At 51.3% G+C, this 27,347-nt stretch overlaps 2 protein-coding genes across 6 annotated transcripts in view; one reads left to right on the top strand and one right to left on the bottom strand.

Moving 5' to 3' along the window:
- The window catches only part of ELAC2 (elaC ribonuclease Z 2), a 27,964-nt gene extending 2,028 nt beyond the window's left edge, over window positions 1–25,936 (top strand). Inside the window, exons 5-24 of one of the 2 annotated variants that reach the window (XM_082441381.1) lie at window positions 1,147–1,204; window positions 2,012–2,080; window positions 3,355–3,462; window positions 4,722–4,780; window positions 16,608–16,666; window positions 16,755–16,827; window positions 17,406–17,518; window positions 17,720–17,815; window positions 18,618–18,756; window positions 18,832–18,917; window positions 20,228–20,346; window positions 21,319–21,415; window positions 22,469–22,607; window positions 22,859–22,897; window positions 23,035–23,144; window positions 23,397–23,496; window positions 23,609–23,729; window positions 23,873–23,951; window positions 24,417–24,561; window positions 24,907–25,936. In XM_082441381.1, coding sequence (XP_082297507.1) covers window positions 1,147–1,204; window positions 2,012–2,080; window positions 3,355–3,462; window positions 4,722–4,780; window positions 16,608–16,666; window positions 16,755–16,827; window positions 17,406–17,518; window positions 17,720–17,815; window positions 18,618–18,756; window positions 18,832–18,917; window positions 20,228–20,346; window positions 21,319–21,415; window positions 22,469–22,607; window positions 22,859–22,897; window positions 23,035–23,144; window positions 23,397–23,496; window positions 23,609–23,729; window positions 23,873–23,951; window positions 24,417–24,561; window positions 24,907–25,125 — 2,028 coding nt within the window. In that variant the 3' untranslated portion in view covers window positions 25,126–25,936. Of the gene's footprint in view, window positions 1–1,146; window positions 1,205–2,011; window positions 2,081–3,354; window positions 3,463–4,721; window positions 4,781–16,607; window positions 16,667–16,754; window positions 16,828–17,405; window positions 17,519–17,719; window positions 17,816–18,617; window positions 18,918–20,227; window positions 20,347–21,318; window positions 21,416–22,468; window positions 22,608–22,858; window positions 22,898–23,034; window positions 23,145–23,396; window positions 23,497–23,608; window positions 23,730–23,872; window positions 23,952–24,416; window positions 24,562–24,906 lie in introns of both variants that reach the window. The other variant, XM_082441380.1, reaches the window with a different exon arrangement.
- ARHGAP44 (Rho GTPase activating protein 44) overlaps window positions 1–27,347 on the bottom strand; it is a 490,736-nt gene that overhangs the window by 14,250 nt on the left and 449,139 nt on the right. For 2 of the 4 annotated variants that reach the window (XM_082441382.1, XM_082441383.1), the window contains one exon: window positions 25,910–27,347. The exons of 1 other annotated variant lie outside the window; for it this stretch is intronic. In XM_082441382.1, the coding sequence (XP_082297508.1) occupies window positions 27,211–27,347 (137 nt within the window). In that variant the 3' untranslated portion in view covers window positions 25,910–27,210. Of the gene's footprint in view, window positions 1–25,909 lie in introns of those variants that run through there. One more of the 4 variants, XM_082441385.1, reaches the window with a different exon arrangement.

Here is a 27,347-nt window from a genome sequence, read left to right as displayed (position 1 = left end):
CAGCCTTCTGTCCTCCAGAGTCAATTGACAGTGGCATAAACACTTTGCCTTTCGAGTTAAAGACACCTGAGTCCATAAACCTTATTAACTCTATGACCTTGATTGAGTTACCTTCCCTTCTGCAGCCTCAGTGTCTTCACCTGTGAAATGGTTTGCAGTTGTTAAGAATTAAACGAGGTAACACGCAAAACACTCTTTATCAGGTGTTTCACACCATGTGGACACAACAGATGTCAGCTTTTATCCTTATTTCCTTATTTATTAAATTTCAGACATCTTTGTCCCTTCCCAGCCAGCTTAGGACATTGTCGAGAGGTTGTGTACACATTGTTAGCGTAAGAGTTCACTTCCCAGGTGCTAGGGTAAAAGGCCAGCCCTGTAAAGTCTGTCCCCAGAGTAATGCTGCATGGCCATCCCTGTTTCTTCTTCTCGTTGGTCTGTCCCTACACGTTCTACTGCCATTGCTTCCCATGTCCAATCCTGCCCCCCGTGACCGTCCAGCACCGCAGCCAGAGGGACCCCTCCCAAGCGTAACCGCAGGCGGGTCACTTCATCCTAAAACCCTTCAAGGGTCTTTGTTGTAAACACAGTCCAGACGTCTTCACGTGGCCCACAGGTCCTGTCGGCCCAGGCCCTCAACTGCCCCGGCATCTGTGCCCTGGTCACCAGGCGGGGCTGCGGGCCAGCTTTTAGCTCTTCCCGGAAGCCCCTTCCTGTCTCGGGCCTTCGTCCACGCACCAGTTCCCCTCTTGCCCCGCCTGTGTCCTTCCTTCAGGGCTCATCTCGAAGGGTGTTTGCTCAGGAGCCACCCCTGACTCTCCAGATGGGTCGGGTCCCAGCTCCCCGCGTTTTTCACATCTGCAGGTCCCTCAGCACCACGGCTGCTGGTAGTCATTTGTATTGTTTTTGTCTCCTCTCCTGGATTCTAAGTTCCGTGAGGGCAGGGACCCCATCTTTTTGCTGCTGACCCCTTGGCATCTAACATATGGTGGACACTCAGTAAATATTTGTGTAAAGGAAGTCCAAAATGGTCTCTGAACTGTGTTTTATGTCGGTACCTTTGATGCCTCTCGTGTACTTGAACGTGTTGCTGTGTCCTCCATCTGTGCAGCCATAACTGCTCACCTCCTTATTTTTCTTTCTTAGGAAAAGTACCTGGAAGCTATCAAAATATTTTCTGGTCCACTGAAAGGAATAGACCTGGGTATGTCCTTGATGATGACTCATTGCCATTTCTGTCTCACGTGTCCCCGTCTCTCAAATCAGAATCCACAAAAGCTGACGAAATTAAACCTTAAAATCAAGTGCTTCATCCACGCGAGATGAATTTTTAAAATATCGCTTGCTGCACTTTCTATGCCCTCACCTCCCGCTCCTCCCCAAACACGGGCAGGGGAGGCAGGAGTGAGTTAAAAGCTGCTGCGTGCTACATGTGTGCTGGGGGGGGGGGGTCTCTCTTGGGGCCCCGAGGCTCCGCCCTGGCCCTACAGGTGGTTCTCGTCATCGAATGGCCTTGGATCCCTTGTAGGGAGAAGGGCTGTGAGCGGCTCTGGCTGGGCTGGGAGGCGCGTGGCCGCTTGATGTGGGGAGGCCTGGCCGATGTGCCGGCAGAGCCCGGTGCATCTCTGGCTTGTTCTTCTGTAGAAACACTAGTATTTTATTTCAGAACGTGTCCCGGGTCTCCGAGTTGAGAGGATCGGCTCTGGCCTCGCGGTGCTGAGCGTTTGCCTGTGTCTCTCACGTTTAAGTCTCGGCTTCGTGTTTATTTTAGCGGGTTATCGCCTATGATCGTCGTGTGTCTTCTCCTGTGGCTGACCTAAATATTAGTGGCTGATGAAAATATGTTTTCGCCGTTTCCCTAAACACTTTCGTTTCCTCAGAAATTCTGGCTTTAGCGCAGACTCGCGCCAGAATTCCAGAGCAGGCTGGTTGCTCGTGGGCAGCGATGTGGACTTGACGTTCACGCCTCGTTTGCTGCTGCAGTCACTGTCCTATGGCCTTTTACCCGCAGCCGTGCGACCCCACTCCGCGCCAGAATACCAGGATGAGACCATGACGGTCTTCCAGATCCCCATCCACAGTGAGTGTGAAGCTGCGATTCCCAGGAGTGGGAGGATGGGGGTCTGGGGTCAGGAAGGCAGGTGGCAACAGAAACTGCCTGATTGCGGGCCTGTGTACCCAGTTTTGTGTTCTGAGCACAATTAGGAAGTTTAGCCAAGGAGTTCCTGCCCTTAAGGAGCTTATGACCTTGAGGACAGATGCGTTTACCTCGCATGTAATGATCGTGTTTGCACTTTGGGGTGTCAGGTAATCAGGCTCTGCCCTCAGATCTGCCCGTTTATTGCCAGGGGTCATTGCCACAGGTGTGGGTGCCCTCCTGGGACGCAAGGACTTGGAGAGGTGGGCACAGACGAGCCTTGTTCATAAACAGCAGCGGCAGCCCCGTGGGAGTGTGGTTGGGGGTCAGAAGGGCTCGAGGGACCTCCTCAGGTCCCGGGGCCCGAGGTGCAGTCCTGACGTGGAGACAGGCAGTCTGCACGCGAGTCACTGCCGCGTCCGCGCCGCCCTGGCATCCACTTAACGCCCTGTGTTGGGTGTCCCGACTGTGAGCGACATGCAGGGCCGGCTCCTCGCCCATTACCTGGTCTGAGCTTGCCGCGTGCAGACGGGGTGCAGACGAGCCCCCACCCCTGGCCGGAGGAGCCTGGGACCCGCCGGGAGACGGGCCTGCGCCGGCCCGGCCTGGCTCACTCTCCTCGCGTGTCCTCCCCCGGCCGCGCCCCCAGCCTGGTGTGTCCCTGCCCCCTCCACACGTGCGAGTGATCAGTGCTGAGCCCGCCCGGCGAGCCCTGAAGACCGGGCGGGGCGGGGGTCGCTGAGACCAGCAGCCGTGTGCCCGCCTCTTAGGGCAGGGATTTCTTCCGTTCGCCACACCGCGGCCTGCGGGATCTTAGTTCCCCGACCAGGAATCGAACCTGGGGGCCCTGCAGTGAAAGCATGGAGCCCTAACCGCTGGACAGCTAGGGAAGTGTTTTTTTGACCTTGAGACTGAACTGACTGCCCGGTTATGCCGCTCCTCGCGGCGATGGGGAACCTTGAGCCAAGGCCTGTACGGAGCGTGATGGCGGCGGATAAGCCAGCTGAGTGCGCGGTGCTTTCTGCTTGGCACGCACCCTTGAGTCCCCGCTGCAGTCAGGCCGGGACCCGGGCAGAAACCTCAAGATGAGGAGGATGGGCGTGCGGGCCAGAGCCAGGCGGGCAGGTGGCCAGTAGAGGACAGGCCGGCATAGGGGGCCACCTGGCTGTGAGCCTGCCCTCGGCGTGTGTCACTTGCTTGTTTCCCTTCCCGACCAGGCGAACAGGTGAACGGGGAGCACCAGCCAGCGCGGAGTCCAGAGAGGCTGAGTCCAGAGCCGTCTCCAGACGCGGGACCAGCGGAAGGGGAGCAGCACCTGGCGGCCGGTAACGGTGCTCGGACGGCGGCGCGCTGGGGGCGCTGCTGGGGCTGCTGGGGGCTGGTGGGGGCGGGAGTCTGTCTGAATCCGCTGGCTCCTGCTGCGCTGCATTCGAATCTCTGTCATGAGGAAGTTCTGGGTGCAAAACAGACGCTGCTTCTTATCGCGTTAGGATTCAGCTGTGGGGCAGGTGAGAAGGTTGTCTTTAAAAGCGGCCACACGAAGCTGTAGGGGCCAGTCCGCAGCCCTGGGGAGCCCCAAGCTTCGGGTTCAGTTTAACCAGAGGAAGAGCAGGACCTGGCAAAGGATTAATTGGGAGGCTTTGTGTTTCTCTCTTCTTTTTTGGTATAAAGGTACATTGTTTATTTCATCATACAGTATAGATCATTAAGTCTTTACAATTCATTACAGTCTTTGGATTTTTTTTTTTGAATTCCCATTTCACTTGTAGTAAGTCAGTATCATCCCCAAATCAAAATCACTTCCTTATATGTGCACCCATCATATGTGCAGAACCCCACACACAAAGAAGGTGTTTCAGCACAGCGTCAGCACTGCAGAGAAGGCACGATGAACTTTTTGTCTCTCGTTAAGGCAGCAGTAACGCAAGTTAATTTTTCCTGAGTGCAGAACCTAACAGCTAAGCAGACAGAACAGTCATATCAACGAGCGGATTTGCATCTTTTCTTCCAGAATGACAGCCTACTGGGAAACTGGATTAAAATTCCAGGATGAGACGTATCACAGGAATTGGGCTGCTTGAGGGTGCTGTTGTCCAGGGATGGGCAGGGTTGATAAGTTCCTGTCTCTGCCCCGAGGCCGTGTCTGTCTGAGGACCGACAAGGGGCTGGCCCTCCCTGCTGTCCTTTTTGGGTGGCTCGGGTGAGGGCTGACACCCACGTCGTTTCTGCAGGCCTTGTGCTTTTGTGTTATTTCCCATATTCTTAACTTGTTTGTAAAGCACGTTACAACTTATTTTTCCCTCTCATCTCCACTTCTAGGTAAAATGTGTCATTTTTTTTAAACATTTCACTTGCCATTTTCTGGTTGGCATTTTGCATTTTTGTTTACTCAGATCTCAACACGAGTAGGAAAAAGAAAAGATGTGCTTGAGAAAAAATACCAGTGTTTCTTTGACCTTTGTATCCGAACAGTTCCATCCATTTAAGTTTGTGTGAAGTCAGATTAGGTATCCGACGATCACCGATTTGTTGCATCTGGAGACATTGCCATTTACCTCGTGGGGTCGGATTTGTTTCTCCTTAGGTGCTGGCCAGAAAACGCACGGCAGGGACCCCTCCTTGGTCGTAGCTTTTGTCTGTAAGGTAAGCACCTTGCTGGACGCTCTACATGAACATGTGTCTGGTGACCTAAGGGTTTCCGGTAATTTGAAGGTAGCAGCTCCTGCCATCACCTGTGTTCAGAGGAAACAGTTGCCCTGGTTCCCAGTAAACCACCTATGCTTGTATGTACTTCCAGATTCTCTTCCAGCCAGAGTCAGTCGACAGAGACATGTTTCATATTTGGCTGTGAGCCTCCCTCTTGAACTTCAGAAATAGTTGATAAGTTTCTGAAGTTAAAGACTACTTTTTTTTTTTTTTTAGGAATTTCTTTTTGTTTGAAGTATAGTTGATTTACAGTGTTGTGTTAATTACTGCTGTACAGCCAAGTGACTCAGTTATACACATATATACAGTCTTTTTTATATTCTTTTCCATTATGGTTTATCACAGGATATCGAAGACAGTTCCCTGTGCTACGCAGTAGGACCTGGTTGTTTATCCATCCTATATATGATAGTTTGCATCTGCTAACCCCAAACTCCCAATCCATCCCTCCCCCGCCCCCTGCCAACCACAAGTCTGTTCTCTGTGTCTGTGAGTCTGTTTCATAGATGAGTTCATTTGTGTCATATTTTAGATTCCACATATTAGTGATACCATATGGTATTTGTCTTTCTCTTTCTGACTTCACTTAGTATGATCATCTCTAGTTGGCATCCAAGTTACTGCAAATGGCATTATTTCATTCTTTTTTATGGCTGAGGAGTATTCCATTCTATCTATGTACCACATCTTTATTCATTCATCTGTTAATGGACATTTAGGTGGTTTCTATGTCTTGGCTGTTGTGAATAGTGCTATGATCATAGGGGTGCATGTATCTTTTTGAATTAGACCTTTGTCTGGATATATGCCCAGGAGTGGGATTGCTGGATTGTATGGTAATTCTATTTTTGGTTTTCTGAGGAACCTCCATACTGTTTTCCGTAGTGGCTACACCAATTTACATTCCCACCAACAGTGTAGGAGGATCCCCTTTTCTCCACACCCTCTCCAGCATTTATTTGTAGACTTTTGAATGACGGCCATTCTGACTGGTGTGAGGTGGTAACTCATTGTAGTTTTGATTTGCATTTCTCTAATAATTAGCAATGTTGAGCATCTTTTCATGTGCCTATTGGCCATCTGTATGTCTTCTTTGGAGAAATATCTCTTTAGGTCTTCTGCCCATTTTTGGATTGGGTTGTTTGTTTTTTTTTTGGTGTTGAGTTGTATGAGCTGTTTGTATATTTTGGAAATTAGCCCTCGTTAGTTGCATTGTTTGCAAATATTTTCTTCCATTCTACATGTAGTCATTTCATTTTGTTTATGGTTTCCTTTGCTGTGCACAAGCTTGTAAGTTTGATTAAGTCTCATTTGTTTGTTTTTATTTCTGTTGCCTTGGGAGACTGACCAAGAAAACATTGGTAGGGTTTATGTCAGAGAATGTTTTGACTATGTTCTCTTCTATGAGTTTTATGGTGTCATGTCTTATGTTTAAGTCTTTAAGACATTTTGAGTTTACTTTTGTGTATGGTGAGAAGGTGTGTTCTAACTTCATTGATTTACATGTGGCTGTCCAACTTTCCCAACACCACTTGGTGAAGAGACTGTTTCCCATTGTATATTCTTGCCTCCTTTGTTGAAGATTAATTGGTGGTGTGTGTGTGGGTTTATTTCTGGGCTCTCTGGTTCCATTGATCCATATGTCTGTTTTTGTGGCAGTACCATGCTGTTTTGCTTACTGTAGCTTTGTAGTATAGTCTGAAGTCTGGGGGCAGGTTATGCTTCCTGCTTTGTTCTTTTTCTTCAGGATTGCTTTGGCAATTCTGGGTCTTTTGTGGTTCCATATGAATTTTAGGATTGTTCTACTTCTTTGAAAAATGTCATGGGTAATTTGATAGGGATCACATTAAATCTGTTGATTGCTTTGGGTAGTATGGCCATTTTAACAATATTAATTTGTCCTATTCAAGAGAATGGGATATCTTTCCATTTCTTTAAATCATCTTCAATTTCCTTTATTAATGTTTTATAGTTCTCAGCATCTGTCTTTCACCTCCTTGGCAAGGTTTATTCCTAAGTATTTTATTTTTGGGGTTGTGATTTTAAAAGGTATTATTTTTTTACATTCCCTTTCTGATATATCATTGTTGATGTAAAGAAATGCAACTGATTTCTGTATGTTAATCTTGTATCCTGCTACCTTGCTGAATTGGTTTATCAGTTCTGGTAGTTTCTGTGTGTAGTCTTTAGGGTTTTCAATATATAGTATCATATCATTTGCAAATAATGACAGTTTTGCCTCTTCCCTTCCAATTTGGATACCTTTAATTTCTTTTTCTTCTCTGATTACTGTGGCTAGGACTTCCAATACTATGTTGAATAGAAGAGGTGAGAGTGGAACATCCTTGTTCCAGATTTTAGCGGGAAGGCTTTCAGCTTTTCACCATTGAGTATTATGTTGGCTGTGGGTTTGTCATAAATAGCTTTTATTACCTTGAGATATGGTCCTTCTATACGCACTTTGATAAGAGTTTTTATCATGAATGGATGTTGAATTTTGTCAAATGCTTTTTCTGCATCTGTTGAGATGATCATGTGGTTTTTGTCTTTTGTTGACATGGTGTATCACATTGATTTGAGTATGTTGAACCATCCTTGTGAACTTGGGATGAATCCCACTTGGTCGTGGTGTGTGATCTTTTTTGTGTATCACTGGGTTCAGCTAATATTTTGTTGAATTTTTGCATCTATATTCATCAAAGACGTTGGCCTGTAATTTTCTTTTTTGGTGTTGTCTTTGTCTGGTTTTGGTATCAGGATGATGATGGCTTCATAGAATGTCTTTGGGAGTGTTCCCTCTTCTTCAATTTTTGGAAGAGTTTGAGAAGGATTAAAGGACTACTTTTTCACAAAAAGCTTTGTTTCCCTTCAAATGAATCAGGCCTTTATTGAGACTCCTTCACCTCTTTTAGTTTATATCATCTTACTGTAGTTGTTATACTGCAGGCGTTGGACTAGTTTTTTTTTTATTGGAGTATAGTTGCTTTACAATATTGTGTTTCTACTGTACAGCAAAGTGAATCAGCTATACTTATACATATATCCCCTATTTTTTTGGATTTCCTTCTGATTTATGTCACCACAGAATTGAGTAGAGTTCCCTGAGCTATACAATAGGTTCTCATTAGTTATCTATTTTATACATAGTATCAGTAGTGTATACATGTCAATCTCAATCTCCCAATTCATCCCCCCCCGCCCCCCCCCCCAGCTTGGTAGCCATACATTTCTTCTCTACATCTGTGTGTCTATTTCTGCTTTGTAAATAAGATGGTCTACACCAGTTTTTTCAGATTCCACATGTATGCTTTAATATATGATATTTGTTTTTCTCTTTCTGACTTACTTCACTCTGTTTGACAGTTTTCTAGATCCATCCATATCTCTACAGATGACCCAATTTTGTTCCTTTTTATGGCTGAGTAATAGTCCATTGTATATATGTACCACATCTTCTTTATCCATTCATCTGTTGATGGACACTTAGGTTGCTTCCATGTCCTGGCTATTGTAAATAGAGCTGCAGTGAACATTGTGGTGCATGTCTCTTTTTGAATTATGGTTTTCTCAGGGTATATGCCCAGTAGTGGGATTGCTGGGTCATATGGTAGTTATATTTTTAGTCTTTTAAGGAACCTCCATACTGTTCTCTATAGTGGCTGTATCAATTTACATTCCCACCAACAGTGCAGGAGGGTTCCCTTTTCTCCACACCCTCTCCAGCCTTCATCGTTTGTCGACTGTTTGACAGTGGCCATTCTGACCAGTGTAAGGTGATAACCTCGTTGTTTTGGTTTGCATTTCTCTAATATTTTGCGATGTTGGACATCTTTTCATGTGGTTTTTTGTAAAGGGGGTAAGTAAAACTCACCTCTTGAAATTGGCTTCTCAAGTGTCTGCCCTCTTCTGAATTCTTTTGCGATGCCCTACCTGGGGCATTTCTGGAGGGCAGGTGTCTTTCCTTGACAGCCCCACAGGCCTTGTGAGTATTCAGTGCCCATCAGCACGGGTTTCAAAGTTGTTGTTATGGAAAAGAGCCACAAGGTGGCAGCACTTCTCCATGCCCCACTCTTGTTTTGTTTTTTTTCTTTTAATTTAATTTTTATTTTATATTGGAGCAGAGTTGATTTCCAAGGTTGTGTTTGTTTTAGGCATACAGGAACTTGATTCAGTTATACATTGACGTATGTGTATTCTTTCTCGGTTTCTTTTCCCAATATAAGTTCTTACAGTGTGTTCAGCAGCATTCCCTGTGCTATTCAGTAGGTCCTTTTTGAATATCGACTGAATATAACCAACCTCCTAAATTATCCCTCCCCCATCTTTCCTTTTCGATAACCGTAAGTTTGTTTTCGTAGTCTGTGAGTCTGTTTCTCTTTTGTAAATTAGTTGGATTGTATGAATGTATAGATTGCACCTGTAATTGATATCTTATGATATTTGTCTTTCTCTCTCTGACTTACTTCACTGAATGTGACAATCTCTCGGTCCATCCGTGTTGCTGGAAATGGCATTAGTTCGTTCTTTTTTTATGGCCGAGTAGTATTCCAGTGCACACATGCACCGCATATGCTTCATTTATCTGTCGTTGGTCGATTCGGGTGCGTCTGTGTCTTGGCTGTTGTAAATAGTGCTGCCCTGAAAAGAGGGGTGCTCGTGTCCTTTCGAATTAGGATTTTCTCCGGATCTAAGCCCAGGACTGGGATTGCTGGATCATATGCTAATTCTACGCTTAGTTTTTTAAGGAACCTCCATACTGTTCTCCATAGCGGCTGTACCAGTTTTCATCCCCACCAACAGTGTAGGAGGGTTCTCTTTTCCCCATGCCCTCTCCAGCATTTATTCTTTGTAGACTTTTTTTTGACGATGACACCATTCTGACCGGTGTGAGGTGATACCTCATTGTAATTTTGATTTGCATTTCTTTAATACTGAGCGATGTTGAGTATCTTTCCATGTGCTTTTTTTTTTTTTTTTTTTTTTAATACAGTGTGTGCATAATTTACCTCTTGAAATTGGCCTGTTGAAAGTCAGCCCTGTTTTGAATTCTTTTCCGATGATTTACCCCAGGGCATTTCTTGAGGGCAGGTGTCATTCACAGCCCCGCAGGCCTTGGGAAGATCGAGTGCCCCTCAGCACTGGTTTTAAAGTTGTTGTTACGGGAAACGGCCACAAGGCGGCAGCATTTCTCCGTGACCGGCTCTGGTTCCCCGGCAACCAGAGCCTGAGGCAAAGTGCTGTTCCCGGGTTGCCAGTTAGAGGGGAATGGGCCAGAAGAAACGCCCCAGGCTTGTGTCTCGTGAATTCTTCCCCTCACCTCTTACGGCCCTTCCCGCCTTCAGCCAGTCCCCACTCCGGCGTCACCACTCTGCCGAGGGTGCTGTCTTCTGTAGGTAGGTGGGGAGACCCTAAGGAGGCGTGGAGCCCAGGGGACTCTCGGAGCTCTTCCAGCCCACGGGCTCCACCATCCTTTGGGCGCACCTGCTTGGTTTCGCTGTAGGAGGGCCCGCCTGGGTCTGGAGAGGGTGGGCACGTGCCCAGGGCACCAGGCAGGCCAGGTCCCAGGCGGGGCTCGTTTGCTGGCATGTCCTCCCTGGTTCTCTTAGCCCTTGACAGTCCAGCCTTGGGCCCCAAGCCTGCTTGGGCTCCAGGGATGTGACACCAGCTCAGGGCACCGAGGCCTGAGGGGAACAGATTTGGCTTTTTTTTTTTTTCTTTTTTTCTATTTTAAATTTTATTTTTTATTGGCGTGTAGGTGATTTACAGCGTTGCGGGTTTTGTTACCGCTGCTGTTTTTTCCTCCGTGTACAGGAACTTGATTTCCTTATACGCAGACCTATGTGTGTGCTTTTTCGGGTTCTCTTCCCATGTCGGTTATTCCAGAGTGTTGAGTAGGGTTCCTTGTGCTGTAGCCTGGGTCCTTGTGGATTATTTTATAAATAGTAGTGTGTATATGTTAACCTCAACCTGCTTATGTCTCCCTGCCCACCACCTTTCCCTTTCGGTAACCACAGGTTTCTCTTCTAAGTCCGTGAGGCTGTGTCTGTTTTGTAAAGTTCATGTGTATCCACTTTTAGATTCCACCCGTGAGTGGTGTCTTATTATACTTGTCTTTCCCTGTCTCACTACCTTCACTTAGTACGATCACCTCTACCTCCTTCCCTGTGGCTGGAAATGGCATTATTTCATTTTTTTTTCTTTTTAATGGCTGAGTAATACTCCATTGTGTCTATGGACCCCATGTTTGTTTGTTTGTTTGTTTTAAATTACAGCAGAAATATTTCTGAGGATTTGGGGATTGCTTTTTTTTTAATTAATTTTTATTGGAGCATGTTTGCTTCCCAATGTGTGTTAGCCTCCAGTACACAACAAAGTTAATCAGCCACACACGTACAGATATCCCCTCCTTTTTGGACTTCCCTCCCATTTAGGCTACCACAGTGCGTTAGGTAGAGTTCCCTGTGCTATATGGTATGTTCCCATCAGGTGTCTATTTTATAAATAGTATCAATAATGTGTATATGTCAATCCCAGTCTCCCAGTTCCTCCCACCCCACCCGCTTCCCCCTTGGTAGCCATACATTTGTTCTCTACGTCTGTGTCTCTATTTCTGCTTTGCAAATAAGATAACCTATACCTTTTTTCTAGATTCCACATATATGCGTTATTATACGACATTTGCTTTTCTCTTTCTGCCTTATTTCACTGTGTATGACACTCTGTAGGTCCATCCACGTCCCTACAAATTACCCAATTTCGTTCCTTTTTATGGCTGAGTAATATTCCATTGTATATATGTACCGCATCTTCTTTATCCATTCCTCTGTTGATGGACATTTAGGTTGCTTCCATGTCTTGGCTATTGTAAATAGAGCTGCTATGAGCATTGGGGTGCATGTATTTTTTTGAATTATGGTTTTCTCTGGGTATATGCCCAGTAATGGGTAGTTCTATCTTTAGTTTTTTAAGGAAACTCTATGCTGTTTTCCATAGTGGCTGAATCAATTTGCATTCCCACCAATAGTTTATTGAAGGTTCCCTTTTCTCCACGCCCTCTCCAGCATTTATTGTTTGTAGGTTTTTTGATTATGGCCATTCTGACCAGTGTGAGGTGATACCTCATTGTAGTTTTGATTTGCATTATTCTGATAATTAGTGATGTTGAGCATCTTTTGATGTGCTCATTGGCCATCTATGTCTTCTTTGGAGAAATGTCTATTTAGGTCTTCCCATTTTTTGATTGGGTTGTTTGTTTTTTTGATATTGAGCTGTTTGAGCTGCTTGTATATTTTGGAGATTAATCCTTTGTCAGTTACTTTGTTTGCAAATATTTTGTCCCATTCTGAGGGTTGTCCCTTCGTCTTGTTTATGGTTTCCTTTGCTGTGCAAAAGCTTTGAAGTTTCATTAGGTCCCATTTGTTTATTTTTGTTTTTATTTCCAGTACTCTAGGAGGTGGATCAAAAAAGATCTTGCTGTGATTCAGGTCAAAGAGTGTTCTTCCTATGTTTTCCTCTAAGAGTTTTATAGTGTCCGGGCTTACATTTAGGTCTCGAATCCATTTTGAGTTTATTTTTGTGTATGATGTTAGGGAGTGTTCCAGTTTCATTCTTTTATATGTAGCTGTCCAGTTTTCCCAGCACCACTTATTGAAGAGGCTGTCTTTTCTCCATTGTATATATATTTTTTTAATTTTAAAAAATTTATTTATTTAATTTATTTTTGGCTGCGTTGGGTCTTCATTCCTGCGCACGGGCTTTCTCTAGTTGTGACGAGTGGTGGCTACTCTTTGTTGCGGTGCGTGGGCTTCTCATTGCGGTGGCTTCTCTTGTTGCACAGCACGGGCTCTAGGCACGCAGGCTTCAGTAGTTGTGGCTCGCAGGCTCTATAGCGCAGCTCAGTAGTTGTGGCGCACGGGCTTAGTTGCTCCGCGGCATGTGGGTTCTTCCCGGATCAGGGCTCAAACCTGTGTCCCCTGCATTGGCAGGCGGATTCTTAACCACTGCACCACCAGGGAAGTCCTCTCCATTGTATGTTTTTGCCTGATTTGTCATAGATTAGGTGACCATAGCTGCATGGGTTTATCTCTGGGCTTTCTATCCTATTCCATTGATACATATGTTTTTGTGCCAGTACCACATTTTCTTGATTACTTTAGCTTTGTAGTATAGTCTGAAGTCAGGGAGGCTGATTCCTCCAGTTCTGTTTTTCTTTCTCAAGATTGCTTTGGCTATTCAGAGTCCTCTGTGTTTCCATACAAATTGTAAAATCTTTTGTTCTAGTTCTGTGAAAAATGCCATTGGTAGTTTGATAGGGATTGCGTTGAATCTGTAGATCGCTTTGGGTAGTATAGTCATTTTCACAATATTGATTCTTCCAATCCAAGCACATGGTATATCTCTATATGTGTTTGTGTCATCTTTGATTTTTTTCATCAGTATCTTAAAGTTTTCTGCATACAGGTCTTTTGCCTCCTTAGGTAGGTTTATTCCTAGGTATTTTATTCTTTTTGTTGCAGTGGTAAGTGGGATTGTTTCCTTAATTTCTCTTTTTGGTCTTTTGTTGTTAGTGTATAGGATTGCAAGAGATTTCTGTGTATTAATTTGTATCCTGCAACTTTACTAAATTCATTGATTGGCTTTAGTAGTTTGCTGGTGGCATCTTTAGGATTTTCTATATATAGTATCATGTCACCTGCAAACAGTGACAGTTTTACTTCTTCTTTGCCAATTTGGATTCCTTTTATTTCTTTTTCTTCTCTGAATGCTGTGGCTAGGACTTCCAAAGTTATGTTGAATAATAATGACGAGAGTGGGCACCCTTGTGTTTTTCCTGATTTTAGAGGAAATCGTTTCAGTGTTTTCACCATTGAGAATAATGTTTGCTGTGGGTTTGTCACATATGGCCTTTATTATGTTGAGGTAGTTTCCCTCTATGCCCACCTTTTGGAGAGTTTTTATTATACATGGGTGTTGAATTTTGTCAAAAGCTTTTTCTGCATCTATTGAGATGATCATATGGTTTTTATTCTTCAGTTTGTTAATATGGTGTATCACATTGATTGATTTGCGTATATTGAAGAATCCTTGCATCCCTGGGATAAATCCCACTTGATCGTGGTGTATGATCTTTTTTGTGTGTTGTTGGATTCAATTTGCTAATATTTTGTTGAGAATTTTTGCATCTATATTCATCAAAGATACTGGCCTGTAATTTTCTTTCTTTGTGACATCTTTGTCTGGTTTTGGTATCAGGGTGATGGTGGCCTCATAGAATGAGTTTGGGGGTGTTCCTCCTCTTCGATTTTTTGGAAGAGTTTGAGAAGGATCAAAAGACTACTTTTTCACAAAAAGCTTCATTTCCCTTCAAATGAATCAGGCCTTTATTAAGGCTCTGTTTTAGTTTATATCATCTTACTGTAGTCATTGAGCTGCTGACATTGGACTAATTTTTTTTTCTCTCTCATTTTATTACAACAAAGTTTAACAGTCCAGAAAAGTCACATGACCTTGGTGGGTTGACACTGGACTAATTTTTATTTATTTATTTATTTATTTATGGCTGTGTTGGGTCTTCGTTTCTGTGCGAGGGCTTTCTCTAGTTGCGGCAAGTGGGGGCCACTCTTCATTGCGGTGCGCGGGCCTCTATCGCGGCTTCTCTTGTTGCGGAGCACAGGCTCCAGACGCGCAGGCTCAGCAATTGTGGCTCACGGGCCTAGTTGCTCCGCGGCATGTGGGATCTTCCCAGACCAGGGCTCGAACATGGGCAGGCAGATTCTCAACCATTGCGCCACCAGGGAAGCACCTGGACTAATTTTAATGTTGGCTAGCATTCACAAAGGCCTAGATTGGTAAACTGAAGTTGGTCAAATTCTATGAAAATGTTATTACAATCACGTGTTTTTCAGATCTAATTGCCTACTTTCAATAGGACTTTGCATTAAAATTTTATTATACTAGAACCTGCAGCAAACAGTTGTCTAATCTCCGGTAAGACTACATTGCTTTTTCGTGAGCTCTGATTTTTTTTTTTTTTAAAGCAATATATTTGATTTAAAGTCGACTTGGTAAAGTTGATTTTAAAATATATTTGTAATTTTCATCCATTTGTAAAAATTTTTAACACCAGCAAGTGAACAGTCATGAAAGGTTAGTAGTAATATCAGTTGTTAGTTGTAAGATCATTGCCAGTATAACTTCCATCAACTTACTTAGATAGTAAAAAGTAATATCTGTATCTATAAAAATAGTTTATATCTATTTTAGTTAGATATAAAAAGTACTTAACTTTTATAAAAGTTAAGTACTGTTGCCCATAGGCTTGTTACTTCTGTGTGTCTGTATTTTTAGGCAGCAGAATAATTTTCAGAGCAGTTTACGTGCTAATCTTTTGAGTGGCCCTGCATCGATCCTTCCTGAACAGATTACGTCGACCATGGTGTGTTCTGTGTGATCAGGGAGCTGTTTGGGGGCAGCTGTCCTGGGAGCCGAGGCGCCAACACCAAGTCGCCGCAGGCTGTGTCCTGGCCTCTGGCTCCTCCCGTCTGTTGCTGCTCCTCCCACTGTGTCATGCTGCAGCCGCTTTTCCCTTTCCTGAAAATTTGCTGCTTCTCGGCTAAGGGTTCAGAAGGCGGTAAAGCAAAGCTAGTTCAAATTCTGGGAGGTGGGAGAAATAGGCTCTGGGTGTGAGGGTCTGAGAAGCTCTTGTCTGATAGGAGCCCGGGCTTCAGGCAGCCGTCTGCTGCCCTGGGGCCTGTGAGCTGGCGTTCGGTTTTCAGACGGGAACAACTTTCTCCACGGGTTGAATTGAGCTCGTAGTGGAGGCACAGGTTTTACCGGCCTTAGGCCTGACATTCCTGTTCAACATTAGAAACATTTTGCTTCCATCCAGTTTCATCTGGGTCTGTGGTCACCACAGTGCCTGTTAATGTCGTTATCTGAAGGTGTCATCTAAGTTCTGTCATGTTTGTATTATGTGCTCACAATTAAGCTGTCATCATTCCTCTAGGATAACGTTTTCCAAGATAGAAAATCCTAGAATCCTAATAAGGCTTTCGGCTCCAAACTGGAGACTTGGCCCTAAGAGTAGTTTCCTAAATTCAGGAAGTTAAAAGGAAATGCAAATAGCTTCTAAAGATCTAAGGAAGAAAATGAAATTCAAATATAAGTCAACCTTGAAAGACTTATTAACATTTTATGCCATTTCTGACTTTTTCCTGTTACTAGGTAGGAAATATGTGGATTTCTAAAACGTTGGGACATGAGTTTTTAAGTACAGAATGATTATGAGGTTTTGTGTTAGGATTATTGATTTCCCTTTTAACATAATAAGAGAATACTGGGAACTTTTTATTGTAACTTCGTATAAAAGCAACAGCACAGTTTTGCCAAATACATGAAAAGTAGAGGAGAAAAACCATCCACACGCTCTACCCTGTCCTTGTCACTGGAATGCCATGTCACTTGGTGGTTACGCGATCATTTCTGCTAGAACGTGTTCCGGTGACACTCCTTTGGCTGTTACTTGACCCGCGCAGGATAATAAAAGCAACAGTGTTTTCTCCTCCAGGTACTTGGAGGACACGTCTTATTTGATATGGAAATGGATTGCATTTTATTAGATGTGTAAGGAGTTAATGGGAAATAAAACACCTTGGTTTTAAATCATTCAGCTTTTAGTGCTAAACTCAACTGATTTCAAAACGAATGACGAAAACCAAGCTTCTTCATCAGTCACGGGAATTACATGGAGATCTCTTCCTTACAGCTCCACATGAAGAAGGGAAACTTCTTAGTACTCAAAGCGAAGGAGCTGGGCCTCCCAGTGTGAGTGGCGGGGACAGCTGGGGGGCCTCGCCGGGCGCGCTGAGCTCCCAGAGCCCCGCCCTCACCGAGGCCTCGCCTCTCGTTTCAGCGGAACAGCTGCCATTGCGCCCATCATTGCTGCTGTCAAGGACGGGAAAAGCATCACATTCGAAGGAAGAGAGGTGAGGTGTGCCCTGTTGCTGCAGTCTCAGCAGTGACAGGCAGGGACCGGGACGCTGGACCGAGTCACTGCCTGGGTCCGGCCCTGCAGACACCACTTTTGAGGGGACTGAACAGCTTGGATTTCAGGACTTAGCTGAGCGATAAAACAGGGTCTCTTGTCGAGGCTTGTCCTGCACATCAGAGCTGGCCGTGTCGGGCCGTTTCTGGGGGTTGTCTCTTTAGGATTTGGGGGTCTCCTTACAGGATGGGTGCTTTCCCTTGTACTTGAGCTCAGGGTGGACCCCATAAGGGTGGAATTCGGATGCGTGGCCCAAGGGAATGACGTTGTCACGAGATGTAAGGACGTCAGGACCACGCGACCTGAGAGAACCATGCGTGCCACACCGGGCCGTCTGGCCCCTTCAGGTGTGAAATGCCCTCTGCCAGCGGGCGGCCGCCTGTCTGCGTGTCAGCGGAGAGGGCGAGAAGGGTGCAGGTGGTGATCTTATGTCGGCGCTTCTCTGGAGGGTGATGCGGTGTTAGCAGGTGACTCGAGGGCCTGCCCTGGGAGCACGTCCTGACCTCAGTGACTTCACAGATTCTGCCTGAAGAGATCTGCACCGCCCCAGACCCCAGGATCGCTTTCGTCGTGGTAGAATGTCCAGACGAAGGATTCATTCAGCCCCTCTGTGAGAATGCCACCTTCAGGAGGTAAGGAGGGGTCTCCGGGCGGAGAGGTGAGAGCCGACACGGCTCAGGAAGGCCGGCCTGGCACTGACCAGTCCTGCCCCTGCCGAGGCCTGGGCCACCACGGCTCTGCACAGCGCCTTCCCTGGCTGCCCGGCCCCGGATCCGCGTGTCCTGAGTTTGCACCACTTGACCCAGCAGAGCCCCCTGCTTCCTTCCTCCCAGTTTCCAAGGAAGAGCCGAAGCCCCCGTGGCCCTGGTGGTCCACATGACCCCAGAGCATGTGCTCCTGGACAGCAGATACCAGCAGTGGATGGAGAGGTAGGAGCCCCGGCGCACGCCAGCCGCGGTTCCGCCGCCGCCCCTGCCCCCCCGCCTGAGCTCTCCCTGGGGTTCCTGCCCTCCCTGGATTCTGGGGGCGTCCCCGCTGTGAAGACCGTCCCCGCTTGCCTGGGGCTGGTTTCCTCAGCTCTGAACAAATCCTGCCTCTGGACCATCCCGTGCGTGTTTCCTAAAGAAGAGTCTTGCAAGGATAAAGCCGCAGCTTCAGTTTACTGAGCGTCCACGACACGTCAGGCAGCGCGTTAAACACGCTTCATTTCCCTCTCCTGATCTTGCCGACAACCCACGTTCAGCAACCGGGAGGACGGGTCCCACTCTCCTGGTTTTGTTGGCCGAGGCCGGTGCCGGGTGGAAGGACTTGCTGGGGTTGGATCCGGGGGCGTGGTGACGCGTGGTGATACCGCCCTCCCCCGCCGGCCCCGGCAGTCCCTCCTCGGCGCCCTGGTCCTCTGCCCCCCGGGGTCTGAGTGCTGACGCCCATCACCATTTTCCTCTTTCTCCCCCCGTGCTCCCTGTGTTTCCAAGTCCCCAGCACTGTACCTGCTCCTGGTTTTCCTGGTGTCCTTCCCACACGCCCAGGGCCTCTGACTTTGCAGAGACGCCGGGCTCTGAGGAGGAGGAGGAGCAGGGCTGTGTCTGGCCACGTAGGGTGACCTCGGTGGACAGGTCACTCACCCTCTTGAACACTCCCAGCACCCGGCTGCCCCGTCCCCAGTGCCGCCCCGCGGGTGAGAGTGTTCCCAGAAGGAGGCCGTGCTGACCGTGTGTCCGTCCGTCTTAGGTTCGGGCCCGACACCCAGCACCTGGTCCTGAACGAGCACTGTGAGTCGGTCCACAACCTCCGCAGCCACAAGATCCAGACGCAGCTCAGCCTCATCCACCCCGGCATCTTCCCCCCACTCGCCAGCCTCCGCCCTCAGGTAGTGGCCCAGCTCGGCCCCTTGCCCAGCCCCCAGCCAGCTGCCCCTTGCGGACCGTGGTTCCGTCTCTTACAGGAAGGAGGGCTTGCCCCCTGCATGCCCTTGGTCCGCGGCCAGTGTCTCCTCAAGTACCAGCTCCGGCCCCGGCGCGAGTGGCAGAGGTCGGTGTGGTCTCAGTCGGTGGGGGCGGGGCGCGTCGGGCTCGTTCTGGGAGGGGCCGGGGGTGGGGCGTGTCGGGCTCGTTCTGGGAGGGGCCGGGGGCGGGGCGTGTCGGGCTCGTTCTGGGAGGGGCCGGGGGCGGGGCGTGTCGGGCTCGTTCTGGGAGGGGCCGGGGGTGGGGCGTGTCGGGCTCGTTCTGGGAGGGGCCGGGGGGTCAATGGCGCAGGCTCCTCAGCCGCGTGGTCTCCGTGTCAGACCCAGGAAGCGCCACAGAGGATAGGTGGCGGACGGTGGCTGCGTCCCATTTTAATTTGATCTGGGGGAGGCGGGGGCTGACGGCTGTCCTTTCCCGAAAGTTGCCTCTGTTAACAGTTGTGTGTGTTCGTTGTTTTGGAACGTGGAAAATGAGTGAGCGTAGGGTGAAGAAAATCAGTCAGCCATAATCCCATCACCCTGACACAGCGATGGTTAACATTTTGTGTTTTTTTATCTTTGAGTACGTGGGGATGTGTTAAAATACACGTCTACACCGTGGGTGTAGGGCCTGACGCGCTGCCAGTCTTTTCCTGCGTCACGATAGTCTTCGTAAGGAGACTGTCGCCGGTGTTCCAGATACGGGTGTTGGTGCGTTGGAGGCATTTCCAGCTTTTTGCTGTTGTAGCGAAACAAGTGCCTTATATAAAAGTCCTTGAGGAGAACCGTGTTTCCTTAGGGTGATTGTGAGAGTGGGGTTAGCGGGTCGGGGCGGCACTGCCCGAGGCACCTGGTGAAAGGCGCTGCAGCGTTCACCTTAGCCAGTCACCCAAGAGGTGTTTACGGCCCTGCATCTTTAACTTTTAAAATCTCACCCTTGAATAACTGGAAGTGTCCTGTGCACGCCGTGGTGTCTGTGTCCGGGCAGACTCTGTTCTGGACCACTGTTGGACACCAGGCACTGTTGCGGTGAATAGTTGGGGCCCTTGAAGGGCCCCCTTCCCTACCCCTGGTCCTGGGGGATGCCCAGTGCTAGTGGGTGTAGCGAGCAGAGGTCAGGGGGCTGCGTAGAGTGCCCGCACCGTCCCGTCCATCCCCCCCCCCCCCCAAATGTCAGGAGTGCCAGGGCTGCCCCGTCCCGCTTTGAGCTGAGAGGTTCTGAGGAGCCCTGAGCTGGGAAAAGGTCTGCCGGGCAGGAGAGCGGAGCCGCCCCAGGCCCCAGTCACTTAGATTTGAAAGCATTTTCTGCAGGCGGTCCCCAGGGATTGAGCTGGATGGGCAGGGTGTTTGCCTGGGGCCACACGCTCCCCTGATGCCCCAAGATGCCTTCTTCTTGCAGGGATGCCATCGTAACTTGCGACCCTGAGGAATTCATTACTGAGGCCCTGGAGCTGCCTAATTTCCAGGAGAGCGTGCAGGAGTACAGGAAGACTGTGCAGGACGGCCCGGCCCCAGCGGGTGAGCCAGACCAGGGCCCAGCCCCGGTGTCTCCTGGCCTCTGCCCTCCTGCAGCTGTTCGCACAGCACTGAGTGGAGGGTCCGCGTGGCCCCGTTGAGCCCTGGGTACCTGTTTAAGCCATTGCTTCTCTGGCCTCCGCTTAAGACCACCAGTGCCGGCCCCCGCCCGGACCACTTGGTTAGGTGACGGTGCCCAGGCTCTCCTGGCGAGGCCCATGCTGAGCTGAGTGCGGTGGTTCTGGGGCCTCCTGTGAGGCCCTGGACAGAGCTGGCAGCCTAGTCCTGGCTTTGCCGGGAAGGGTCCACAGAAGATTCCGGCCATGTCACTCACCTTGCTGGGCTCTCACCGCCCTGACAGGAAGAGCAGTCTGGGGAACTCCGTGCCCTCTTTCCAGTACTTGGTTTTCCCAGTGGTGTTTTCAGCTCACGAATGAGGCGGAGAAACAAGGCTGGACCACAGGGCGGGTTCAGGTTTAATCCAGCTGGCACCCGTCTGGTATTTCAGGAAGATGAGCCTCCTGGCTGCACGTGCCGTGGGTTTGAGATGGGTTTCTGGTTTGCACGTTAAAGGTCCATTTAGATCATACTCGTGAACGTGCACCCGGGGCCTGTCGGGCCAAGCGGGGCCCATCTTCAGAATCTAGGCGGCTCTGCCTCTTCTCTGGGAGCTGGCCCTCGGAACCCCTGCAAAGTGCAGCAGGGCCTGGCCGGGGACCCCAGCCCCGGTAGATAAATGCTGACTTGTAGCATGAAAAGGTGGCCTTTGCTATTTAACACTTAGAGCAACTCTGCTGCAGAAAGGCCTGTGGAATTCCTTTGCTCTCCTTCCCAGGCAGCGCCGGGGCCCCTCGCCCCAGGCCCGTGTGTAAGGAGGTCGGACCACCAGCCCCTCCTGTGGAGCTGGACTTAACTCCAGTGCTGGCTCACTTCTGACCGGAAGAAGTGAACAGCTTGACGTGTGTCTTTCCATAGAGAAGAGAGGCCAGTACCCAGAAGTGGTCTTCCTCGGAACGGGGTCCGCGATCCCTATGAAGATCCGGAATGTCAGCTCCACTCTCATCAACATCAGGTATTAATCCTTGCATGGGAGGCGCCCGTAATCGGGAGCCCGGGGTTTTCTCAGCAGATCCTGTTCCACCCGCCAGGCTAACCTGGAGGTTCAGCCTGTACGTCCCTGGAGGCCCATCTTGGCTGGGGCCCGGGGGGAGGGGTCAGGCGGTTATGGCCTCCGTAGCTCGCTGGACTGGAGGGAGGCACCCGTAGTTACGTCTTCGGCTGAAAACCGCTGACGTGTATGCCGTCGCCCTTCGCTGAGTTTCCACGTCCCTCCTGTGAACCCGTGACTGGCCACCTCCCGCAGCCCCATCATCGGTGCACCTGCCCCAGGCTGCTCATGGCTGGCGGTGGGGCAGACCCAGGCCAGGACTGGCGTCCGCCTCTTGTGTCACAGGGCCCCTCACTGGTGCTGCTGGGGTGCGGAGCGGCTTCGGGACTCCTGCGTTCGCTTTGTGAGCCACCTGGGTTTGCCTGGTGGTGTAGGTCCGCAGGGAGGTGGACCCGGGCTGTCTGCGGGAAGCCAGGCTCGTTTTTAAGTTTTGCTTTGTCATCCGGGTGCTGGTGGTGGGTGGCTAACAGCCGAATAATGTGTTAAACGTACTTGGCAGTCGTAAGGGGCACCCCGACAACAGAAGCGCACGGGTCTGGGACGTGTTTCTCTTGTGACGGAGGAGCTGGCGGGAAGCGGCCCCGGCCTTTCCCAGAGGGCGTTGGTGCAGCCGCTGTCCCCGGGCCGTGCCAGCTAAAGCAGAGCCTCCAGGTCTCCTGGCGGCCACAGCGGCTGTCGCCACGTTCCTTCTAAGTAGAGTCTTGTGGATTTCATGTCCTCACCCTCTCCTTCCGCAGAAACTCTCTTGGGTGCCCAGCATCTGTGTAGCTCTAGGTACGCTCCGTGCACTTAACTTCACAGAGCGTCGCGACAGTATTTCGTGTCACAAGGACGGACGTGTGAGACCACCATCCCCTTGACAGCAGCTCCCGCGGGAGGAGCTGAGCGGTCCCGGGAGACGGGCACCCAGCCTCGTCCTGCCCTCCTCCCTGAGGGCAAACCTATCTCCTCTCGTAGCTCCGACGCGTCCCTGCTGCTGGACTGCGGGGAGGGCACCTTCGGGCAGCTGTGCCGCCACTACGGAGACGAAGTAGACTGGCTCCTGGGCACCCTCGCTGCCGTGTTCGTGTCCCACCTGCACGCGGACCACCACACGGTGAGCGGGCCGCCTCCCTCTTCCCTGCCGCGCACCTCCGCCCGGGCTTGGGCTCTTCCGCAAGCCCGGTGCCACGTGCATCTCCCCTCGCCACGCAGCTGCTCGGAGCTGCCCTCGCCCGGAGGCGGGCGGCTGGGTCCGCTGGGGGCAGGGGGGCGGTGGCCGCCAGAGCGCCGGGCACCCAGGGGCCCCAGCGCGGGAAGGAGGTCGGGTGTGGACCTGGCTGATCCGTGTCCCCTCCTCCTTCCCAGGGCTTGTTGAACATCCTGCTGCAGAGGGAGCGGGCTCTGGTGAGTCGCGCAGGACGGGACTGCCCTGCCCTTTTGCCCTTCTTTGGAATGAGCGCACAGCCATGCCTCGGGCCACGGCACGCCGTTTTCCCTGCAACGCGCGCCGTGCGCTTGGCGCTCTGCTCTCCCCGTTGCAGGTGTCGCTGGGGAAGCCGTGCCACCCTCTGCTCGTGGTGGCCCCCACCCAGCTCCGGGCCTGGCTCCAGCAGTACCACACCCAGTGCCAGCCGCTGCTGCACCACGTCAGGTGAGCGCGCCAGGCAGGCTTAGACCGCGGGGGCAGGGTGAGGCGGTTCCCACTTTCTCTGCCCTCTTCACGTCTGTTCCCGTTTCTGGATCTTTGCCACACTTCCTCCAGACACGGTTCCAGGGCCGAGCGCCCTCGCTCCCTGCCTCAATGACGGAATTGAATTGCTTCTTTATCATAGCGATTTCGGGGTCCTCTCCAATCAGTGACTTGAACTTCAGATTAAGTGTTTGTATTTTTATCTTCTCACAGTATTATTCCTGCCAAATGCCTTCAGAAAGGAGCTGAGGTCTCCAACCCCAAAGTGGAAAGGTTGATTAGTTTGCTGCTGGAAACCTGTGGCTTGGAGGAGGTATGGGGAGGGCCCGGGCGCGGGAGGGCCGGTGGGGGGACGGGAGCGTGTGACGTGGGGAGGAGGGGGCGAGGCGGTAGCTGGGCCACGAGCCCATCACCCGCTCCCTCAGTTTCAGACCTGCCCGGTCCGGCACTGCAAGCACGCCTTCGGCTGCGCGCTGGTGCACACGTCCGGCTGGAAGGTGGTCTATTCGGGGGACACCATGCCCTGCGAGGCTCTGGTCCAGATGGGTGAGTACGGGCAGCCACCTCTGGTCCCCCCGACGATTCTGGTGGGTGTCCTGACTCGCAGCCTTGTCCCAGGGCCCGGGGGCAAGTGCTGTGGCCACCCCAGGCCGAGCGGTATTCTCAGAGGGCCTGTGCTTACGCTCTAGGGAAGGACGCCACCCTCCTGATCCACGAGGCCACCTTGGAAGATGGTCTGGAAGAGGAAGCCGTGGAAAAGACACACAGGTAGCGGAGCCCCCTGAGCTTGCGTCAGCCGGTCCCTCCCGCTCCTCCCCGGTGATGCTGGGCTGGTCTGCTTCTCTCCAGGGGCCCTGGGGGCTTCTGACCCCAGGCAGTTGTCTCCGGAGCCTCTGCCTTTATTTCTGCAGCGCCCTCCAGGCAAGGTTCTGGGGGAGGCGCGGCTCTGGAAAGAACTGGAAATAACGCTGAATAAGCGGGAAGCCGGGAAAAGGGGGCCAGGGGCGGATCTTGCGCTATTTAAGGGAAGAGCGTGTTGCCCCAAGTCGGCAGCCCCTGCTTTTCTCAGAGGCCCTCACTGGAGGAGGTCTGACAGCACAGAGCCTGGGCTTCCCTGGGGGCGGTGGGAAGACCGCCTCTGGGCAGGAAGTCCTGGTGCCGGAGCAGGCAGAGTCTGGGCGGGGGTCTGCGTGACTCGTTCCCTCCAGCCTTGTGTCCGCCCCGTCTCTGCAGCACCACCTCCCAGGCCATCGGCGTGGGGATGCGCATGAACGCAGGGTTCGTCATGCTGAACCACTTCAGCCAGCGCTACGCCAAGATCCCGCTCTTCAGTCCTGACTTCAATGAGAAAGTCGGCATTGCCTTCGACCACATGAAGGTCCGGGACAGCCGGGGCGGGGGCGGGCGGGGGCGGGCGGGGCGGGGTGGGGCTGAGACGCCCTCCGTCCGCAAGCAGATGGCCAGGCTCGGGCCACCGCCCAGCACGACTGGGGGCCTTCTGCACACAGTCCATTGAGAGCCTCTTGGAGGCCCAGTCGGTCCCGAGTGACATCATTTGAGCTTGTGCACAAGCCTGGGAGGCAGTGTTCTCTTGAGTGGTCAAGCTGGGCCTGTCCCACCCCTGGGCCTGACATGACGGCTGCGTCTGCTGACGGGGGTGTGGCCAGCGCCTGGGAGCCGTGACGGCCTCACCCCAGCCTCTCTGCTTCGTCTCGCTTCGTAGGTCAGCCTGGGGGACCTCCCGACGGTGCCCAAGCTGATGGCGCCACTGAAGGCCCTGTTCGCCGGGGACCTGGAGGAGATGGAGGAGCGCAGGGAGCGGCGGGAGCTGCGGCAGGTGCGGGCGGCCCTGCTCGCCGGGGAGGATGCGGAGCCCCTGCGGAAACGGGCCCCAGCCGAGCAGCCCCCCAGCCCGCAGAGCAAGAAGGTCAGGGCCCAGTAGCGACGCGGGGCCTGCGCAGCCGCTGCGCGGTGGAGGAGGCCGACGTCGTCTCCGTGCACGCCGCGTCTTCAGTCTGTCAGGTGGAGTCGGGGCGCACCCCCCCCCCCCCCGCTGCGGCCCAGCCGTCCCCTCTGTACCCAGAGGCAGCGGGGCCCCAGGAGCGCGTGGCTGTGGACGCAAAGCCTCCAGGAAAAGCGTCTCCAAGAACAGAACACAGTGAAGGTCGCGTTTGGAACCTGAGTGCTTTGTCCCTGTGCCGTCGCTGGGGACCCAGGGTGCCCGGAAACAGCATGATCGTGGCGGGGACCTGTTCCCAGGGAGCCACCACGCCTCAGCAGCCTGGTGTTTTGGCAGAAGTTGTGCAGACCCACAGCCGGGGTAGGCCAGGCCCGGCTACGCAGGGGCTCCGGGGAAACGCAAGCCTTCCCGTTGTTCCGGCGAAAGAGGAGCCCTGTTGCTTTCTTGCCCCGTGACAAGAGCCACTCACCGCCCTACAGAGTGCTGAGAAATACCGCGTCAGGTGGCTCCGGTGCCCGCCTTTTGAGGATGAACAACACTGAGGTTAGTGTTTGAAAAGTGAATTTTCAAAGAAAGATGCCTCTAGTATTTGCATATTCTTCCAGGGGACTAGAGAAGGAGCTTTAAAGTTTCAGGTGCTGGGAGACGCAGACCAAGGACTGGACTTGCCTTGCTGTGACCTCGGGGTCCCTCCCGAGGCAGCACCTGGCATCACCTCCCGTGGCCCCTTGAGCTTGTTATTAAAACAAGATAGGCCACACTCAGGGATAATAAATCTATTTTAATAACATTACCATTGACAACTATTTGTACATGTATTTAAAGGTAACTAACTTTCAACCCCCCGGGCTTCATTACAAATTGGGTACTGAACTGCCCTGCCAGCAAGCGAGCAAAGCTGTTAACATCAAAAGTTTGCAAATCCCCCTGTCGGAGGAGGGTTATTTTACACTTTTGGTTGGGAAAAATAACTAAGCATTTAAGTTTCTCATTGTACACCTGTACATGGGTTTGGATTGAATGGCTCAAATTAAACAAATATAGATTTCATATATACAAATATTATATCCTGTATAGGTATGTCTATTTTAAAAGGATAAAACTGTAAGGTTGGGCTTTGCATGCATGACCCGAATCTATTTCTCACTCCCTTCATCCCAGCTGTGACCAGGCACCCCCGGCTCTCCTCCCCGAGGGCAGGTGGGGCTTCATGGGGAGGGTGAGCAAAGCTCTCCCCGCCGCAGGGCCGAGGGCACAGGCCTGGGGTCTCCGCGGGCTGGTTTCCCCTTCCTGTCTGAGCTTTGGGTAACAGGATTATTGCTATTCACTTGGGACCTCCAGAAAGAGGCGACCCCGCATCTTCGTGCCCTGGATGCCCCGATGCTCCTGGGCGGCTGCAATTACTGAGCGACACCTAGTGTTGGCGGGTGGGGGGGGGGGAAGGGGGTGGCCTGGGGAGCTACCTTTGGGCCCTCCAGACATGCTCAAGGTCATTTTTTAAATTCAGAAATAGAAAACCTTAAGATAGGAAAGGGAGCTTCAGTCCATGGCGTGGAGAAGTAAAACTGTTTGTTTGTTAGATGTCGTTTTTTAGCCATTTCCTGTACAGCCCACGGATGAAGGTTCGCCCTGGCCGGCCCTCCCCTGCGAAGCAGCAGGCCGGTCAGGGCCCCGGGCTTCTCGGCTCCTGTAAGCAAGCCCCCCACCCTGTCCCCGCTCTGTACCATCAGGCTGGTCGCGCAGGACTCGCCGTGGCCGTCAGCTCAGGCGACAGGCAGCCCAGGGCGGACCGGCCGCTGGGCCCTCCACGCCCCACCCCGCGGAGGACGTTTCTGAGACACAGGCCCTTGGGTGGATGGGGCTGTCACTTGGCGTGGAGGCTGAAAGGGGGTCAAAATAGGCACAAAGTCGAAAGGCAAGATCAAACAAAAGGCCAGAGTCCCCACCCGGAGGGAACGCACAAAATCTGTGTGGCCGACATCTGCCACACGGGTGTCCGCCACGCTCCAACCTCGCGGTGGCCGTGACGGCGCGGAGCCGTAGGTACACGCGTGTCGGCGGCGCTGCTCAGAGGGCCGTGCTCTCCGACTCCTCCGAGTCCCTCTTCTCAGCCACCGAGTGCCGCCGCACGTGCTCCCGGGGACCGAGGCGCAGCGCCGAGCCCAGCTCCACGTGGATGGAGGGGACGTCGAAGTGGACCAGAT

This window comes from Balaenoptera physalus (assembly GCF_965194825.1).
Source record: "Balaenoptera physalus genome assembly, chromosome: 20".
Lineage (NCBI taxonomy): Eukaryota > Metazoa > Chordata > Mammalia > Artiodactyla > Balaenopteridae > Balaenoptera > Balaenoptera physalus.
The sequence above is the reverse complement of the archived record's forward strand: the minus strand, read 5'-3'. Positions and strand labels throughout refer to the sequence as shown.